Genomic DNA, 18,358 nt, shown 5'->3' with positions numbered 1-18,358 from the left:
GATTTAATGAAAAGTTACGAGTCCTTGTTAGAGTCGGCAGTGTGTTATTTTGAACAGAGAATTTTCATATCCTTTGTGTTTGGGCACAGACTCTCAGTAAAAACCCCACAAACAATTCCTCTTAAATCTGTGCAGCAATTTCAGCATCAGGCCAATTGTTCTTGACATTTACCTTCTAACAAGTATGAACCACGAAACATACTTTCCTGTCTGCGCATCTAACAAGCCAATTTCAAGAAGGGAACACTTGATGAGCACAACAAACACGCACACGTCTCTCCCTGAGGCATTGTTGCCATATGTGTTTTAGAAAATATACGAACCAAAACAAATCCAAGCATTAAAAAAATAACTTCTTGGTAGATCCCAAAACTACCCATGATTAGCCATTACCACCTATTAAATGACGGCGGGAAGGCAGGAGGGAGCGAGAGAGAAAGAGGAACACCAAAAGAGTGAAATATAATGCAGAAAGTGGAAAAAGGAGGCAAAGAGTTGGAGAGAGAGGAAAAGTCTGGCCTTGAAACTTTGCAGTTTCGGTAAATTTTCCTATTTTCTTGTAGAAATACAAACATGTTGGTGAACTTGGTGAGCAGGCCATGGCGGACAGGATATCATCTGACCATTGCGGTCATACCATGGGTATGGGTTACTTGACTGCAATTAAAATCCACATTACTCTGCAATTAGCTGTCTCTTTGTAAAGATGTTCCTCCTGCAAATGCTCTGCAAACAAGCACAAAGAAATATTTTTCAAAGGATCGGCACTGAACACTGCAAACGTCTGACTAAACAGTCAGAAAAGGAAGCGAGTTTTGTGCAGATTGGTACAGCAATGCTTGGATTGGAATCACTGGCTTGTCTGACACTTCAGAATGGCCATGTTGATATTGGCACTTGAGGCCTCTGTAACAAATGAATGGTCTGAGAGAGAGACTGAGTGAATCAGTCAGTAATTGTGTTGGAATGATATCAGCCAGAGAGTGAAGGGCAACAGAAAGAAACGGCTTTAATAAACTGAGTCTACGAGTGAATCAGGAATAGACACAACATGTGTGATGCTGCTGTATGTGCATGAGATTCACCTATCAGCAGCATGCATGTCAAGTCAAGCAGTCGCTTTTGATTCATGAATAGGAACAACATCCCCAACTTTAGCTAATAACTTTATTTTCTGCCCAAACATGCGGCAGCAGCAACACGAGCACATAGTTCACAATCATGCACAGACATGGTCATGCACGCTGCACACTTTCCATGTATGCTGCTGGTGCTTGCTGAAGAACAGGAAGTGGGAGGTACTTCTACGTCTGTTCTCTGGAGGAAAAATGCAACCTCTTCTCTTCTCTTTTTGTGGCTTGTTGTTTGACTTTCTTATTGATGAGATTAGCCAGCACTTTTGACTAATGGTAGACTAGCAAGAGTTTGATTAACAACTGAGCTTTTGGTTGATTTCATGAGCTCATGAAACGATTAACATTTTGTGTCCAGAGAGTGAATCATCATCCTGCTATTGGCTCATTGGTGGGAGACATAACCCCTCAAACACCTCCATATACATCCAAAGACCTGTTGACTACAAAAGAGACACAGAGTTATATTGCTGTAGGTACAGTATATCAGAACAACCATAAAATGATCAATCAATATCTACCAGTGTGTTATACACAAGGGTCATGTTTTATTATAAAAAGAAATATCAAGGAATCCACTGGTTAAAGCGTTTTGTTTGTTTGTTTTAGCTTGTTAAAATCTTACTGTGGCATGCCAGCATGCAACACAATTAAAATTAAAATTTGTCCTGATAAAGATGATGATGTGAGAAAAATCAAGGAATCACCTGTATTATTGATCCTCCTCATTGAAAGCCATCTGATATCTGTCAAGATGTTTCACTTAAAACCAGAAATGTCGGCCTTGTGGTGCCACTGGATCAAGGAAGGTTTCATACTCAATGAATGTCTTCATCATTTTTTTTCTCATACAAATCCACCAGTGTTTATTGAGACACTTCAGCCTGCAACAATGTGATCGACTTCCCACCCACCAGACAGACAGACTAAGCTGCTAAACCTCTCAGGTTTGTGTAGATGGTTGATAGCAGTGAAGTGTTGTCTTTGATGCCAGAGACCACAGATAGTTTCCATCTCTATCCCACATCACTGGTTTCTTTAAACCATGACCATGATCTTTCCTTAACTATTATAGTTTTACCAAACCAAATGCCAAAACCATAGGGGTGGTAGATCTCAAGATTATAACATGAATCAGTATTGATGGTCAACAGTGTGTGTATTGTAAGACCCTGACAAATGTCATCTACTGTATATGTATTTTTTCTTGGTTTTTAGCACATTTGACATTGTTTTTATGTTTTTTTGCGCAAGAGAATAGAACATTAGGATCAGTGGTATGGGTCTTTGCTACACAAGTTGAACAGATTTAAAATGGTTCATTGGTTGAGTGTGAATTATACCATTATATGTATCTGGCTTCTGTTTATCATTAATACGCCATGTTACTGCAGCAGCTGAATGTCTTGAGAAATGAGCAGCTGTGTGAAGCTGTGGATCAGTTTGTTTTGCCTTTGACGAGCTGGGAACATTGCTGTGAAGCTGGAACCAACAAACTCAGAGTCTGCAGACCTAGCACAGTCTGCTCATGTTTTTCTGACCAGCAGCACTAATAATGCATAACTCCTCTAAACATTTGCCCCAGTTGCTGTTTGGAGACAAGCTGTTTTGACTAAGACAGACTGTGATTAATTACACAAAAGCCCAGAATACAGCCTCAAAAACATTTTGCCCCCTGTAACATGTTTTTTTTCTCTATAAAAAAGGGCAAACATTGCCAATATCACAGATCCTTCAGGAAGAGCTAACACATAAATCACCAATGCCATAGACAGTGATAGATCTGATGATATACGATGCTGTGGAATAATAAACATGCCCACATATGGAATACACAGTCATTTCTTGAGGCCGGTTATAACTTTCTGTTTCCCTATGGCAGAGCTATACTTAACCACATACAGGTGTACGAGCAGCAAGCTGGCAGGTGTGTTTGCTATTACAATGTGATAATGACTATCATTACAGCCCAGGTAAGAACAGGCATGTTAGCAGGAGGCCGGGACAGAGACGAGAGGGAAGCAATAATGCTTTTACCAGGATGTGAGTGCGCAACTGGCATTTCTACACCCTATATATGCACAGCCATAAACACACATTTACAGAGTTACACATACACAACAGGGAGAGAGGGATACACAAACAGAAAATCACACAAATTAGCACCTTGGTGTTTTAAATTTAGCTCCAAATGAACCCCTCAGTGGGTATCAGTGCTGGAAATAAATGCCAATTACAGATTACCATCATTTCATTGAAGCAGAAAAGTGCAAGTTAGTGTTTTTACACTATAATTACTTATATAATGATGTGCATCTGTGATAAAATGCTGAACCTATTCATCTGACATTTCAAAACCTTGTAAAGTTTATTAAAATGCCGCTTTAGAACTCATAAATAACCTAAATCATCATAATCTAAACAACATTTCACTTTTTATTTGCTGACCTTTAGTACAGAACACAATTTGACATTTAAAATCAGCAATCTGTGTGAAAGAAGGAGGATTCTTTTTATATATGTTTACATGACATGGATCAACATGTCTTTGTAAATCAAACTGAGTTACAGCTTATCCCCACACAAACCGACACAGATCCAGGTAACTATAGAAAACAAACAGATATTTTCCCAGCCTGCTCTTTGTTTTTCATGCCTGACCATCTGGGGCAAATCCATCAAGGCTTTTCAGTACCTTCTTGGGTGCTGTCAACAGAAACTGGCAGATGTGTTCACACATCTTTGAATCATTATGATATGCTATGCTAACATCCTTACTCAGCACCACCTTTAACCCTTTAAACTAATTCTAATCATATTCACATGTAAATCCAGGTTTTGCTGTTTTTTTGTAAAATAAGGATCTACAAAATGTAATTTTCCTTGGTTTTCTATGATTGCTAACACATTTATTTTTCATAACTTTTGAAATTTAAGGGTGTTCGCACACACGCACTCAAAGACCTGGGTGTATTGCAGTCAGTGAACAGCTCCAAAGAAAGCATTTGTCCTAAAGTGATGTTTTAATGACTAGACCCTGGTGCCAAGACAAATGATATGGCATGATAAGCACCGACTGCACTGGAGATAACGCCAAAAATGTTTGTTTTTATCTCATTCGTGGTAATGATGATGATAATTGTGACGATTTGAATCCCGATTGGCTTGGCGGGCATGTTTTAAGCGAGTATTATTGCTGACTTTTTGCACTTTAAGCAGCTTGTTTTGTGTACTTTGTAGCCGTAATGTTTTCAAAGTCATCATGCACTTAAATGGTAATACATCGAATGCTTCAACACACAATGTGACAATTTGAGAGCTTGTCCCGTCTATTTCCATTATGCTCTGTCTTTTCCCTCCCTTCTCGCTCTTTGTGCTAGCTAAGTGCTAATTTAGTGGGATTATGTGGGCTGGTGTGTGTGCGTGTGTGTTAGAGAGCAATGCACCAGATGTTATTTTGCAGGAGACAGCAGATGAGTCTCTCATGGCTTGTTGTAAAAAAGAGAACTGTAACAACATAGATGTGGTAAAATGGAGCTATCTCTGGGAGGACAGGGATCGTCTGATTGTAAAACTTCTTGGAAGGTGCTCTTCATGAAGAGTAACTGTAAGAAATAACTCAATTAATGGCTAAGTGAGTGACATTTATCACCGCATTACGACCAAATCTGCTATGGATGCAATGACCACCTTATTGTGGTGGCATCAGGGCCGTTGCTAGGAATTCTGGGCCCCCTTAAAGAATACTAAAGTGGTCCTCTATCCCCCCTAACCTTTCCAGTTTTTTTTCTTAGACTACATATGTATTATCATTTTTTATTTAGCCTACTTTGTTTTGATGCTAATGCAGCATTATTATGAGTATTAGTCAGGGTCTTATGCAGAATAATTCAGTCATTCAAAGATTAGACTACTGGGGTTTTTTGTGGGCCCCACTCGGCACTGGGCCCCTAGAATTATCATCACCTTTCTCCCCTATACAATGGCCCTGGGTGGCATAAGGATTAGTCAGAGGGAGTCCTGCCCTCCAGAGTCACAGATCAAAAAATGAAAATAAAGATGGAAGTAGCCTCTGAGGCGGTTGCTGAGCCGCCGTCAGCTCAGCCTCGGCAGTGCCTCACTGCCAAACTCCTGGCTAATCCAAAAATGGATAAAGAGGTGGGGCGCGTGTGCAGAGCCGAGCCCTGGGTGAATACCAGTTTGTGCCAGGCATACGCTCACCCACCTGTCACTTAAAGTGGCACGCCCTCACTTCTGCTGACCTTTAAGCCTTTATAATATTTAAACAGGTGAGTTGTCTGAACATTCGCCTGTGCAGTTGTCATGAAGGGGAATATTATCTTGAGACTGAAGCCATTTTTTTGAACCAGGCTGTATCTTTATTGCTGGATGCATTAGCCACTTGAAGAGCCCCCTAGAGACCTCCAGAGAAATATGTGCCCTCATCTGCACAAAAAACAAGATTTGACGCATGATACAAAGGTGAGATTTATGTTCGGAACAACTGGTTGTTTTGGCAAATGCATGTCTGGTTAGCGGCCCCACCTTAGTTAAAGAGAAGAACGCAGCCACTTCCCAGAGCCTTTTTTATGGGAACTTTCAGGACTTTCTCCCACGCAGTGGCTAAAACAGCCCCAAAACTGAGAAACGAGCCTTACCCACTAAATTAATTTGTAATTTTTTTTTTCAAGCTCCATGCATGCAGATATGTGAGAGACTCTGCAGACTCCTGTTTCTATTGAGAACAAGCCAATCATTTCCACAACTATGTGTCAAAGTACCATTCAGTCTCTCCCTAACTCTCTCTGTTAGTAGCTGCCGGTTTCTAGCCAGGGTGTATTCCAGCGCTGGTCGGGGTCCAGCTGGCCAAACTATTTACTCTGCCGGGCATAAACACTTAAGATTAGGGATGATTCTGATTTATTGCCCCAGCCAGCCAGTTGTTTGGTATGTGATGTCACACACAGCTCTCTATGTGATTGGTTTGTTCCAAAAGTATGAATTATTATTATTGTGTTGCCTAATAATCAAGAGGATTGAGTTTTGCTTATGGCTGCTATTCATAATCTCTAAGAGCAACACGGTCTGCAGATGTCTCACACAGAAAACTAGACACACACTCAAGTTTTCCTGTAACACAAATACACAGACAGCACAAATACACAAATGTGGACAAGCATGCCCACACACACACTTTTTTTTTTCTTCATCTCACTTTATCTCTTTTGCTCTCTTTCACACAGAGAGGCACACAGACACTTTGCTGTTTCTCACAGTCTCGTCTTGCTGTTGTTTGATTTACTCTGTGACCTCTGACCCTGGCTGGACTCTTGGCCCTGCCGCTGCGCCAACTGGTTCATCTCCAACATAACCCCACTGGACCTCAGTGTATGTGTGCGCACGCATGTGTGTGTCCATCAAAGTGTCATTGAACAAGATACTAAATCTCAAATTTCCCCTGATGGTGGCGGGGTGTAAACTGAATCTGGCATGTATTATAACAACATTGAATTAATTCTAACTGATAATTTGAGAGACATAAAACATGTTACATGTCACTCTGTGTTCCAAACAACACATTTTTATTTGCAATACCTTTCTGCTGTTTTGATTTTGTATGATCATAACAAACATGCTTTTATTTTTACATATTTTTTGTATTACGGTCTCTGCTTGTGTCTGTTCAGGCCTGAGATCCCTGCTGCTTCTAAATAAGAGCTGAACTAAATTAAGTCTTTGTGAACACAAATGAAAACCTCTTGTCAGCACCACGCCCATAATTCCAGTGTTTTACAAGCTGCTAAATGACCTTTTGGTGTAATTCATTTCCTGTTGAAGTGAAGCCCAAATCAATTAAAGATGGCAACGGTGATGTGACTCCATCCGACCTTGCCCTGTGAAAATACACACACGTGTGCCTGAGACGGTGCAAGGCTTTTGTTCATTAAAACATGAATAGGCTATACTAACACAGAAGGAATATTGGATGAACTGGCTAATTCATTTCAACACATGATGAACGTGTATGGTTTTTTAAAAACTAAAAACTCTTAATGAAAAAGTTTTTTCAGGTTTCAATCAAATGTGCTTCTTTATGGCCAATATTTACTCAAGTAGCCTACTCAGACACCATTTATTCAATTAGTTTGATTATGGATGGGCTCCTTGATAGTCCCACTTTCAAATTTATCATTGTCATGTAGGGAATCATATCCTTGGGGTTATAGTCACATACTTACATTTTCATCATAAACACAAAACTGGTGTGTGAGCAGAATGTTGTGCACAATATTAGGCTATACAATATTATTGTACCTATCTGTGTCTCCAACCTGGACCAGTGCGTGGAAAGCTAAACCAAAACAATTTGGCTGTAGATGCTCTGTTCTTCTGGACCATAAGAAATAACCAAATCTGTAGTAAATAAATCTGTCACCACTTCTTTGAACAGATACAGTAAATGAGAAATGAATATTTTTTTCTTCATATATCTTTGATATTCTTAAAATCAGAACTGTGGTTTTTTGCTAAAGCCTCATCTTTCAAGGCAGAATAACTTTTTAAACATGTTGGCTTCACCATGTTTTAGCCATGCTTCACATGTAGCCTCCCCTCTCCAAATATTGGATTGATAAAGATACACAGTTGTGTATCAACTTCTTAAAGCACTCAAATAAATTATGGGAAATTCAGCCAGCAGTTAGCTTAGCATAAGAAACAGCTAGCCTGGCTGTATCCAAAGGCCATGAAGTCTGCCAACTTGCACTTCTTAAGCTTACAGTGACACATAAAACCTAAGTTTAACATGCTATTAAAATACTCTCACAGACAGCAGGCAGCCAAGCTGCTTCTTTCTGTTTCCAGTCTTTGTGCTAAGCTAAGCTGAGCTAAGCTAACAGGCTTCTGGCTGCAACTTCATGTTTGGCACACTAGCAACAATGAATGTGTTATCAATCATCTCGTCTAATTCTCAACAATTATATGCTGAACAATTTATTTGAATTTCTACAGTTTCACGGTAGGAAAAAATAATAAAAATAAAAATAGGCCTAAATAAGTTTGTGTTTCAGTCCTATTGAGCACAGCTTTACTGAAATGTCATTGGAACCCAGATAAATAGTTTTCTCTTCTGAAAGACAGTGACACACCTTGGCTCAGTCCACCTGTTGCTCGACTACCACCATAACTCTCTACCTAAATGGCTTGTGTTATTGGGTTAGCTCTTTTCCTTGTTGTGCAACACACTAAATGCCTCAATCCTCTGTTCTCAGTTCCCCTTTAGTCTCTGATAAGGAAGTGAACTGATTTTTTTTTTGTCCTTTCCAGCGAGAGCGGCCTAAAAAGGGAGATCGGGCTGGGGTATACGTTACAGTACAATGGCTGGTAAATCTCTCCACAGTAACCACACCAGAGCACTGAGCACATACTTATGGAGGAAGGCTAATCAGCTTTCTGCAGATGGGTTAATGTCCTTACAGTGGCTGAGAGGGGGGGCTATATTTAGTGTCCACTCTCCCTCTTAACAAGGGATAACATTGGCCCTGTTCTCGTCTCCATAGCTCATCTCTCTCTCTCTGCTTAAATTCATCAAGGAACTAGGCAGAGATGAAGGGAAATGAATAAAGGCCAAAAAGGCAGAAGACTGTGTAAAACTGTGTAATCGATGATGATACAGCTAGTAAACAGACCAACAATTGAGCTGCCCACATCAAAAGCCTATTAAAAGCATTGTTTTGGTCAGAGAAATAAGGCTGAGAGCAAAGAGAAAGAGAGAAATAAGGGGGGTGACAGAGAGACAGAAGAAAGAGACAAAGATGAAAGAGATCATGAGAGAGAGACAGAGAGACTAAGTGAAATATTTATTCTCAGTGTCAGTGGGGAAAGTGACATCTGGAGGCTGAGGCCTACGGGCATTAGAGTGATGCAGACCTGGAGCCAGCGTACTCAGTCGGTTACCATGTGTCCCTGGAGACCAAGGCTCTGCTGGTAGTAAGGTCTGTGCATATTCTGTGCATATTCATGGCTAATTAAATGAGGTCTGGCAAACAGTGCGATGACGGTCAGTGACGGTTGCTGACGCTCGTCGGTGACGTCTCTGGAAGGGAAATCACGTCACGTTCAGCTGTCACTTGCTGGCAGCAACAGTCGTGCCCGCTGGGATCATGTAGGCACCTCAGGACGTTGACCTGATGGGGACATTTCCTTTTTGTGTCAGAGCCCGGGCATCGGTCCTAAATGCTGGAGCTGCTTACCTCAGCTAAACTGTAGTAACTCAGTGAGGATAAGCGCCTGAGAATCATGGAGGTTGTAGTTGTGGCTGGTAGTGAGCGCGGCAAGAGTGATGACAAGAAGAACTGAAGAGAAAAACTCTGATCAGATGGTCCTTTTGTTTTTAATTATCAAGTTGATAAAACTTGAACACAATTATCAGATCATGACTTTCATGTCCAATCAGGACGACAGTTAAAAACACATGGAACAGTGAAACAATCTCTTTGGAGCAACAGAAATCAATATGATACAGCTCGGAGCAGACACCCAGTGAACACAAGCTCAATCACTGTAGCCACCGTGTCCACCTGCACTGCTGCACATCGGCCAAAATGAAACGCAAATTTGCATACACCACAAAAAACAACAGCCAGAACAAAACAACAACAACAACAACAACAGAAAAAAAAACTCTTGGACTCAAAGACACAGCTTCGAATCATCCTGCTACACCAGCCAAACACAGACTGTACAAAAATAGAGATTGATAGAAAAATAGGAGCTCTGACATGTTTGAGAGAATATACTGAGTCTCTTGCACTTAGGCTGAAAATTTTCACCTTTTAGTTTGATGATCATTACAAAAATCTCTGAGCCAATTTGCCTTGTTGCCGTTCAAATATCCATGTGATTGTCTTTATCAAGTATTCTACATTTTTGTTTTTTTGTTATGACTTCCTCATTGTATTGGACACATTCTGCATTAAGAGATAACATTTTGGGAACAGTCTTCACTAAGCTTAAGTCATCTCTGAGGCTGTCCTGGATTCAGGCTTGTGCTTGTACATTGCTGAACCGTCCCTGCATACACAACCCAGCCTCCACACCTCTGACAAACACACAGCCTGTTGTATCACTGTGAGGTCTGCAGATATTTGCAGACACCAATAGAAGGGATGCATATCCTGAACCGTTTGTTTTGTTTTTACACATGGAGAGCAAACATTTTCCATACACAATGTCAAAATGCCTTTGTACACAGAAGACCTAAGACAAACCCAACAAATTTTATATATTTGAAAAAAGGATGATATAAATATTATGAGTGAATAAAAAAAAATTCCAGTGTAATTTTTGAAACTGGTTATCACTGTTTAATAATGATTTCTGAACACAATGCATATGTGATTTACTCTGTTTAGTATGTATTTGAAGCTTGAAGGTTCCCCGTAGAGTTTCTGATCTACAGTAGTGTTATAAAGCAAAATTTTTATTGGTGGAAATATGTTTTGTTTCTGTCATGTGTACATGGATGCATGCACACATGCTGGCAGTTAAGAAGAAGAGCGTTTAAGAGTTTAAAATGTTCAAACCTGAATATAAACATAACTTAAACTAAACCCCACAGGAGACCTTTTAGTAAGCTGCAGTTGTGTATTTCAGATGGGTTTATTAATGTACATTTAGCTTGCGTGTACCAAAGACCAGCATGTATGTATTTTTGAAATACTTTTAAAAAATTGAGATGTGCTCTGGGAATGCGCTTGTTGAGTTTTTTTCTACAGATTATGAGATTACGTTGTGACTTCCTCTTTGGTAATCAGGATGTGCATTCGTCCAGCAGGACTGCAGATAAGAGCAGATTCCTCGACTAAACATTGTCAAATATTGGTCCCCCAGCTCCCTCAGTGTAAGAGACCTTACTCAGCTTTGGTGAACTCTCTGATCCTCAGTACATTCATTATCACTTTGAAAATGTCAATGAGACGACTCAACAGTTCTCTATGATAAAGAATCACAAAAATATCTCTTCCCTTTAGGCTTTATCTAGGCACTTAAAGAACAATTATTCCTGTACAGAAATAAAGCATGCATTGTTTTGTTTTGTTTTTTTGGATTTTTTTTTTTAGAGTTCGGATAAATTTGAGTATCAAAGTAGATCTTTGGATTTGTAAACAGTATCCAGTTCCTCTTTTTGCATTGTCTGTGACACACACACACATACACACATAGACACGCACACTCTCACACACACAAACAGAGCACATGTAAAGGGTTGGAGGGTTGCTGTTGATTGACCATGAATCAATATCCTCTCTGCATCATGAGTCCGGTCCTCTCCGTGGCTGTGCTGCATGCGAGTGTCTCTTCTGGTTTGTAATGTGAAGCGGATGTGGATGTTATAGCGTACATGTTCACCGTCTGAAACTTGAGTTCCTGTGAGCCGTGACTCTCAACACAGGAGGAAAATCTCATCATATCCAGGAGGTTGATGACTCTGAGGCTGAGCTCAACTTGTGGTTTTGCTCCACAGAATTGATCTTAGCCCCGATGAAAGAAGCCTGAAACTGATGGGTCAGCTTCTTTCATTGGCATCTCTCCCTGTGTGCTCAGCTCGTCCGTGCTGTGGCACCCTACACTGGGGAAAAGCCTTTCTCTGGCCCACTGCCTTGATCCGAGTTCTTTGTCCTCGGTTCCCTTCCTTCCTTCATTCTCTTCTTTTCTCTTCGCTCTTTGTCTGATTTTGTCTCCTGGATCTCCTCGTTTCCACCAGACAGAAGAGATAAAAAAGATCACCATTCATCCCTTACAAGTGGGCATGTGTTCCACCAGTTACACAAAAGTGCATGGCAGTACCAGGTTTTAGTTACAGGGCAACCAGGTGGCATACATGGGATGTTGGACAGGAGTAAGGTACTGCTGAGGAGGTGACGGGGGACACGGGTAGAGGGGCTGGACCTGCGCTATGTAATAGTTGCTGAAGTTGCCGTCCGAGACGTAAGGAGCCGGCTGGTAGAAGCAGGTGACGTTGGCAGCGTTGGGAATGGCGTTCTGCTCGGCCAGGACCCGCAGCGCCAGCGACGAGATGAGGCTGAGCGTCTGGCGCCTCTCGTGGCCCATCAGGCACACCGTGCTCTCCTGCACCACGTCGTACAGCGTGGCCAGATAGTCGTACTTCCTGTCCTCTAGGTCTACAAAGTGGTTCTGCAGGTAGGACTCCAGCTTCCTCCTCTGCTCGCTCACGTCGGGGAAGTCTATAAAGAAGCGCGAGCACATGTAGCGCTGCAGTAGTTTCATCTCCACCTCGGAAGCTGCACGGAAACCCCGCACCAGTAGGTGGCAGTACTTCAGCAAACCCCCGCCGCGGATCTCCTCGGGACTCCGCGTGCAGATGAGACGCTTGCGAAGGTGATCGAGAGCCGTGGGGAAGTCGCCGTAGACGCTCTCCCCCAGGATGGTTGGGTGGAAAGTGGCGGCCATCGGGTGCTCGGAGCACTCGTAGAAGAGGAGGAGCGAGTCCAACCGGATCTGGAAGGAGTCAACGCTGAACTCAAACTGCCGTCGAAGAGAGTCCACGAACTTAAGCTCCACATTTTTACCGCGATTGTTGGAGAGCGAGATGAGGCTCCAGCGGTCCGAGTCGTTGCACACCTTCACCATCTTTTGCACGTAGGCCTCCTGGAAAACAGATCAGAGGAGAGTTGGGTGTGATCAATGAGCACACGTCATGTTTTTGTAGGGTTTGTGTCAATGAATCAATGAGTCAACAAAGTAATGACACTGCTGGAACAAAGGGGGTTAACAGCTAGATACATTAACCCCCCCTTTATATTCATACTTAAACACATAACACACAAGAACACCTCAAACCACGAGATGTAAACTGCATTTTATCCATTATACATCCAGAAAATAAATTCTTATCCCACTTGCAGAACACTCAGTAGACACAGCAGCAGAATATGAGCAAATAATCAGGGCTGTTGTGTAGGGGAGAAAGGTGATGATAATTCTAGGGGCCCAGTGCCCAGTAGGGCCCACAAAAAACCCCAGTAGTCTAATCTTTGTATGACTGAATTATTCTGCATAAGACCCTGCTACTCATAGTAATGCTGCATTAGCATCAAAACAAAGTAGGCTAAATAAAAATAATACATACATAGTCTAAGAAAAAAAGTGGAAAAGTCAGGGGCCCACTTTGGTATTCTTTCAGGGGGCCCAGAATTCTTAGCAACGGCCCTGCAAATAATAGGTCTAAACTGAACAAGAAATATTTCAATTCAAGTAGTATTTAACATATCTGTATAACTTGTTCTAAGTCACTCAGTCCTCCTTCTTTCTCCTTCCTCTCACATAAGTAAGGCAGTGGTAGTCTTAGTAGACCTGTCATCAGGCAGCTGTTTGGTTTCATTATTAGGTTTACTAAAGATTGCTCTGTGAGTCTTGCATAGAGATCGTCTGGATAAAAAAAAATTAAAAAACAGTCTTTGTTTGAACAGGCTCCAATGACCGGACATTAATCCTATTTGCAGTAGATAAAAATCTGGATTTGGTCTGTTAGTTATGATGTTTTGCTGATCACATCTGTTGGTGGGCCATTAGTAGCCTGGCTAGTCCTTGGTATCCAGGTAACTGAGAGCCGACTGATTAATGTGGATCTGACTCCAATTGGATTAGACTGAATCCTAGACTGAATTGGAAACCAACCTTTTTACTATTTGAAGGCTCAGATCTCTGTGCTGGTCAGTAGATGTTGGTCTAGGTTAGGGCTGCAACTAACCATTATTTTCCTTATCGATTAATCTGTCAATTATTTAAACGATTAATGGATTAGTTCTTGGTCAACAAAATGTAAGAAAATGTTGAAAAATGTCAATCAGTGTTTCCCAAACCACAAGATGACATCCTCAGATGTCTTGTTTTGTCCACAAACTGAGGAGAGACTCAGTTCATTGTCATAAAGGACCAAAGAAACCAGAAATATTCACATTGAAGAAGCTGAAATCAGAGAATTTGTACTCACACCGATTATTCCATTATCAAAATAGTTGACGATTGGTCGAGTAATCAATAAATTGTTGCAGCTCTAGTCTAGGTTTTGTAATATTTTTGTTGAATTCTATTTAGGAGCATGAGCCATGATTACAGCAGTGTGAGATTTGAAATCCAGTGCAGACTGGACTGAGACAGAGGGGGGAAAGAAGTCTTTACACCATGAACAGTATTTCCTGGCAGCTTTGGAAGGCTGAAAAGTTAGAGACAACATGTCCAAATCACATGATCAATATTCTGTACATAAGTTATAATTTCATACACTACCTTTAAGGTCACTGGTGTGATCTTGTCTTTATTCACGCCCTCTGGCAGGAAGTCTAGCAGAGAGTCCAGAACTATATCTTTCACTATCTGGAACTCCATCTCTCCCTTCAGCTCTGCGCAGAATATCAAGTCCAGATCTTTCCAGCCCAGACCGCTGTCCTCGTGCAGGACGTAGCTGGCCGCGGAGCCGTTCAGGCGCACCTCCCGGACGTGGATCCGCTTCTCCTCCATGCGGCTCCGGACCACCTTGACGATGTCTCGAGGCTTCATCTCCAGAGTTGGGAAGCTCCATCGGCCGTGGATGGGGATTGAGCCGGTGAGGATGTTGTCCAGCCGCTGCACTTGCTCCCAGTTGAGCACGCTGAGGTTGATGCTCTCCCCGTCCGAGCAGCTGCTGTCGCTCGCAGCGCACTCGACACTCTCGTCCATGGTGATCAGAGGTAGTAAACGACTAAACTTTCCACTAACTCCTTTCGGAGCAGTGGCATCGGCTAGCTGCAACTCTGTGTAGAACTGACCCGCTGGACCTAAACTCTATCATAACATCAATATGCTGGACGACGTATCTGTACGCATGGCAGGAAGAACTAGTTGGGCGGTGTAGCCTAATGCTTGTCCTACTTCTTACATAAAGTCTGTACTCCAGACAAATTCAATTCACGAGCTTTCCAGCCGTTGAGGCTTAGTCACTGTCCGGCATCTGCTGCCCTGCTGCGCGCTGCGCTCCGTCTCTGTCGCCAAACTCTGGGAGGAAGATACCGAATGTTGAAGTGATTGTTCCTCACCGCGTCAGCTTCTCACTCCGACCCAAATGTTCACTGACGCATCCATTGCATCCGAGAAAAAAAAATGTTTGATCCACCGCAGGTTTTTTTTGTTTCTCACTTCCGTCCTCCTTGGTTCACTTTTACGCACAGATTTTGACGCGTCCTTGCTGCGCAACAACGACTTCACGGATTGTTTTAAAACTGTCGCGCCTCTCAACTCCACACCTACTTACAGAAAGTGGTGTACGTCTGCTTATCCTTTACATTTTGGCCGTTTGTCGCTCGTTGATACTGCGTGATGCCACAAATAGGTCCCACTCCACAGCTGCGAGAGAAGTTGTGCACTGTGCGCTTCCAGTCTGACAGGCGTTGGGGCGGGCCGGTTTGATTGACAATCCCCACTTACTAATAGATGCTGCCACTTCCTATGCATAAGCTACTTTGAGTGGCTGCAATCCTGGACAGTGAGGCGGGTCTGGAGAGTGGGCGTTACAACAAGAAAAGAGAGTCAGGTTGGACGCTGACCCTCAACCCAAACCCTCTCTTGCTCAAAATCGACTTCTTTTGCTCAACTTTTCCCCAAATGTCCTCTTGAGTCAACCCTCCATTTAGTCCAGAAATGCAGCCACTGCCCATTCTTCCTGCACTGTATCTTATCCACTGCAGTGAATATATACTCAGTCAACTTAGTTAACAATACAGAAGGTGCCCAGTGTTTCCTAACATCTAAAAGAGGAAGAAAGCAGGTGAAACAATCACATTGTAAATCTATGTCAGTTCACTTTTAATAACAGCATCACAAATATTACCAATGAAACTCATTTCAGTCCTATTTTGCAATTTCTCAGCAGTCTCATCATTCACGGGTGAGACTTGGGATAGCACACATCCTGAACGCCCTCTAGAGGAGCTTCTTCTCCCATTCATCATTTGGCCTTTAAATGTGGGTTAGTTTGCAAACTTGCAGCGCAATTTATGAACCTTTGTACAAGCAGATAAGATAACCTGCATAGAATATCTCATCGTCAGTTTAAAAAGATATCCATCCTGATATGTAAGATGCTCAGTAAGCTGTCAGTCTAGTAGAGGTAAGTAGGGTAGAGGCCGTAGAGTCTCTGCAGGCAAGTTGTCATGGCGAATCTATAAGAGCAGAGCTTGGCGCGTATATCTGCGTCACTGCAGACGAGCCCATAAACCAGCTTACCACAGATTACCCTGTATGTGCAGTGACACACACACACACACACGAGCACACGCGTGCACACACATAGACACACACACACACACAAAGGAATGTGCAATGAGATCTGTGCATGCACACTCACACCTCTGTAGAAGATGCATAGCTTTTACCATTTTGAGGTTTCAGTAAGTGTGTGCTTGGTGCATGCTCACATCACAGTACATTGGACACAGATGTAAAAAGTAATGTGTGTGACAAGCAAAGTTTTTTTTTTAAGCAATGTAACACAAAACCAGAAGAGTCAAACAAATGTGTCATAAATATGGTGGGATAGCTGAGTTGCAGAAAAACCAAACTGAAGGGCCATTTTTGCAATGAGAAAAGAAGAAGAAAAAACCTCATGTAGTTTTGAGATATCTACATGTTTGCATTTTGTCTGATAGCACTTTATCTGCCAATCTAAATAATCAGATATCACATGCATTCCTATAAATGTACTGCGTCATTTCACATGGTGGCATGAAGCATGCAGTTCATGTTTACTGTAACTAATTTCGGTAGCAAATAAGGGATTCATTTGAAGTGTGTGGGAGCATTTTTCACTTCTTGGTTTTGCTTCTTATCTGTCTGCATTTTGGTAAACAGTGGCCACAAAGCACAAAAATAAACACAAGACATTATGGGAACATTTTAATCTCAGAGCAATGCAGACTGACAACATTATTAGAGTGTAAAGAGTTACAGATAGTGTATCAGCATTTCCTGATAGCAGACGGAGCAGCTGTACAGGTTCACTCAAAGACAGCGGGTCAGTCTCACTCGTCACTTTCCCCATTCACCAACTGGCTCAATGTCAGGCTTACAGCCCTGGATACTTACCATGAAGCAGGTACTTACCTGACCTCTGACTCGTCAAGTGGATGACACCGGCTTGGTTTCTAGTGTCTGACGACATCAGGGGATTGGCGAGGGGATTTCCGACAGACCCCTTTGCCAGGCTGCCAAACCGAACGCCACATATGGAAACAAATTTGTGTGTGTCTATATGTGTCCTGCATGTGTTATACAGTATGTGTTTGTGAGCATTACTGTAATGTGTGCGCAGCTCAGAAACAGTTAATGACGGCAAGAGCTTCATTCAAAAAATCAGACACAGACACAGAACAGCGTCCTTTAGGGCCCGCTGCTTCTGACCACATCTAACATATTTTTCCCATCTTCACTCTGCACCCCTCTCTAGTAATCATTTATTCCCTTCATCCATCCTATGCTACTCTTCCCCCTTTCCCTCCCTTATCCTATTTTATGTTCCCTTTTTCCACCATTCCTACACGTGGAAGTTCGTTAAGAGATTAGAGTGAGCCCGTTAGCTGAACGTGCCTCCACGCTCTTCTCCCTTCCTTTTCCCACCTCACTACTCTTAACACCCTCTACTATTTTTATTCTTTGGATTTTCACAAGGGAAAAAATCTGTCTTTGACACCGTGTTGTTCCAACATGCTCTCCTTTACTACTACTACTTTGTACTGCTGTAAACTGCCGAGTAAAAGAAGTCTTTTTTAATTGATAAATGGTAGTATAATCTGTGTTTGTGTTGGTAGCAGCCAAAAGTTGACTTCTTTGAAAAAACATCAGAGTGTCTGTTTTTTTTTTTTTAATTATCATTATTATTTTTACTGAGGACTTATCTTTTATTTTTATACCACCAACGTCCCCTAATGATGCACAATTTGTTGTTATTGTTAAATTTACAAGTTAAACAAAAATCTCCATAAGTAGCCAGATAGCACCATTAGCATCAACTGTTTGGCTGGTTGGATGGAAGACTTGGCCCAGTTCACTGTGTGTGGTTTAACCCGGCGTTGGCACACAGAGTTTTATCATTAGCACAACTGCATATCTGTATCTTCTCTCCTCTCACCATGAACCTGCAGAAAAGGCTGAAAGCTGAATGATGTGAAGAT

General features: G+C 42.0%; 1 protein-coding gene across 1 annotated transcript; it reads right to left on the bottom strand.

Moving 5' to 3' along the window:
- Positions 1 to 11,883: 11,883 nt before the first annotated feature.
- LOC311007461 (terminal nucleotidyltransferase 5A-like) lies at positions 11,884 to 14,873 on the bottom strand (the record flags this gene model as incomplete). The annotated part of the gene is made up of 2 exons (XM_084000652.1): positions 11,884 to 12,803; positions 14,445 to 14,873. 2 exons carry the CDS (start codon positions 14,871 to 14,873, stop codon positions 11,988 to 11,990), a joined length of 1,245 nt encoding a protein of 414 aa, XP_083856778.1. The 3' UTR covers positions 11,884 to 11,987.
- Between the last annotated feature and the right edge of the window lie 3,485 nt (positions 14,874 to 18,358).

This window comes from Trachurus trachurus (genome assembly GCF_905171665.1).
Source record: "Trachurus trachurus genome assembly, chromosome: 24".
Lineage (NCBI taxonomy): Eukaryota > Metazoa > Chordata > Actinopteri > Carangiformes > Carangidae > Trachurus > Trachurus trachurus.
The sequence above is the reverse complement of the archived record's forward strand: the minus strand, read 5'-3'. Positions and strand labels throughout refer to the sequence as shown.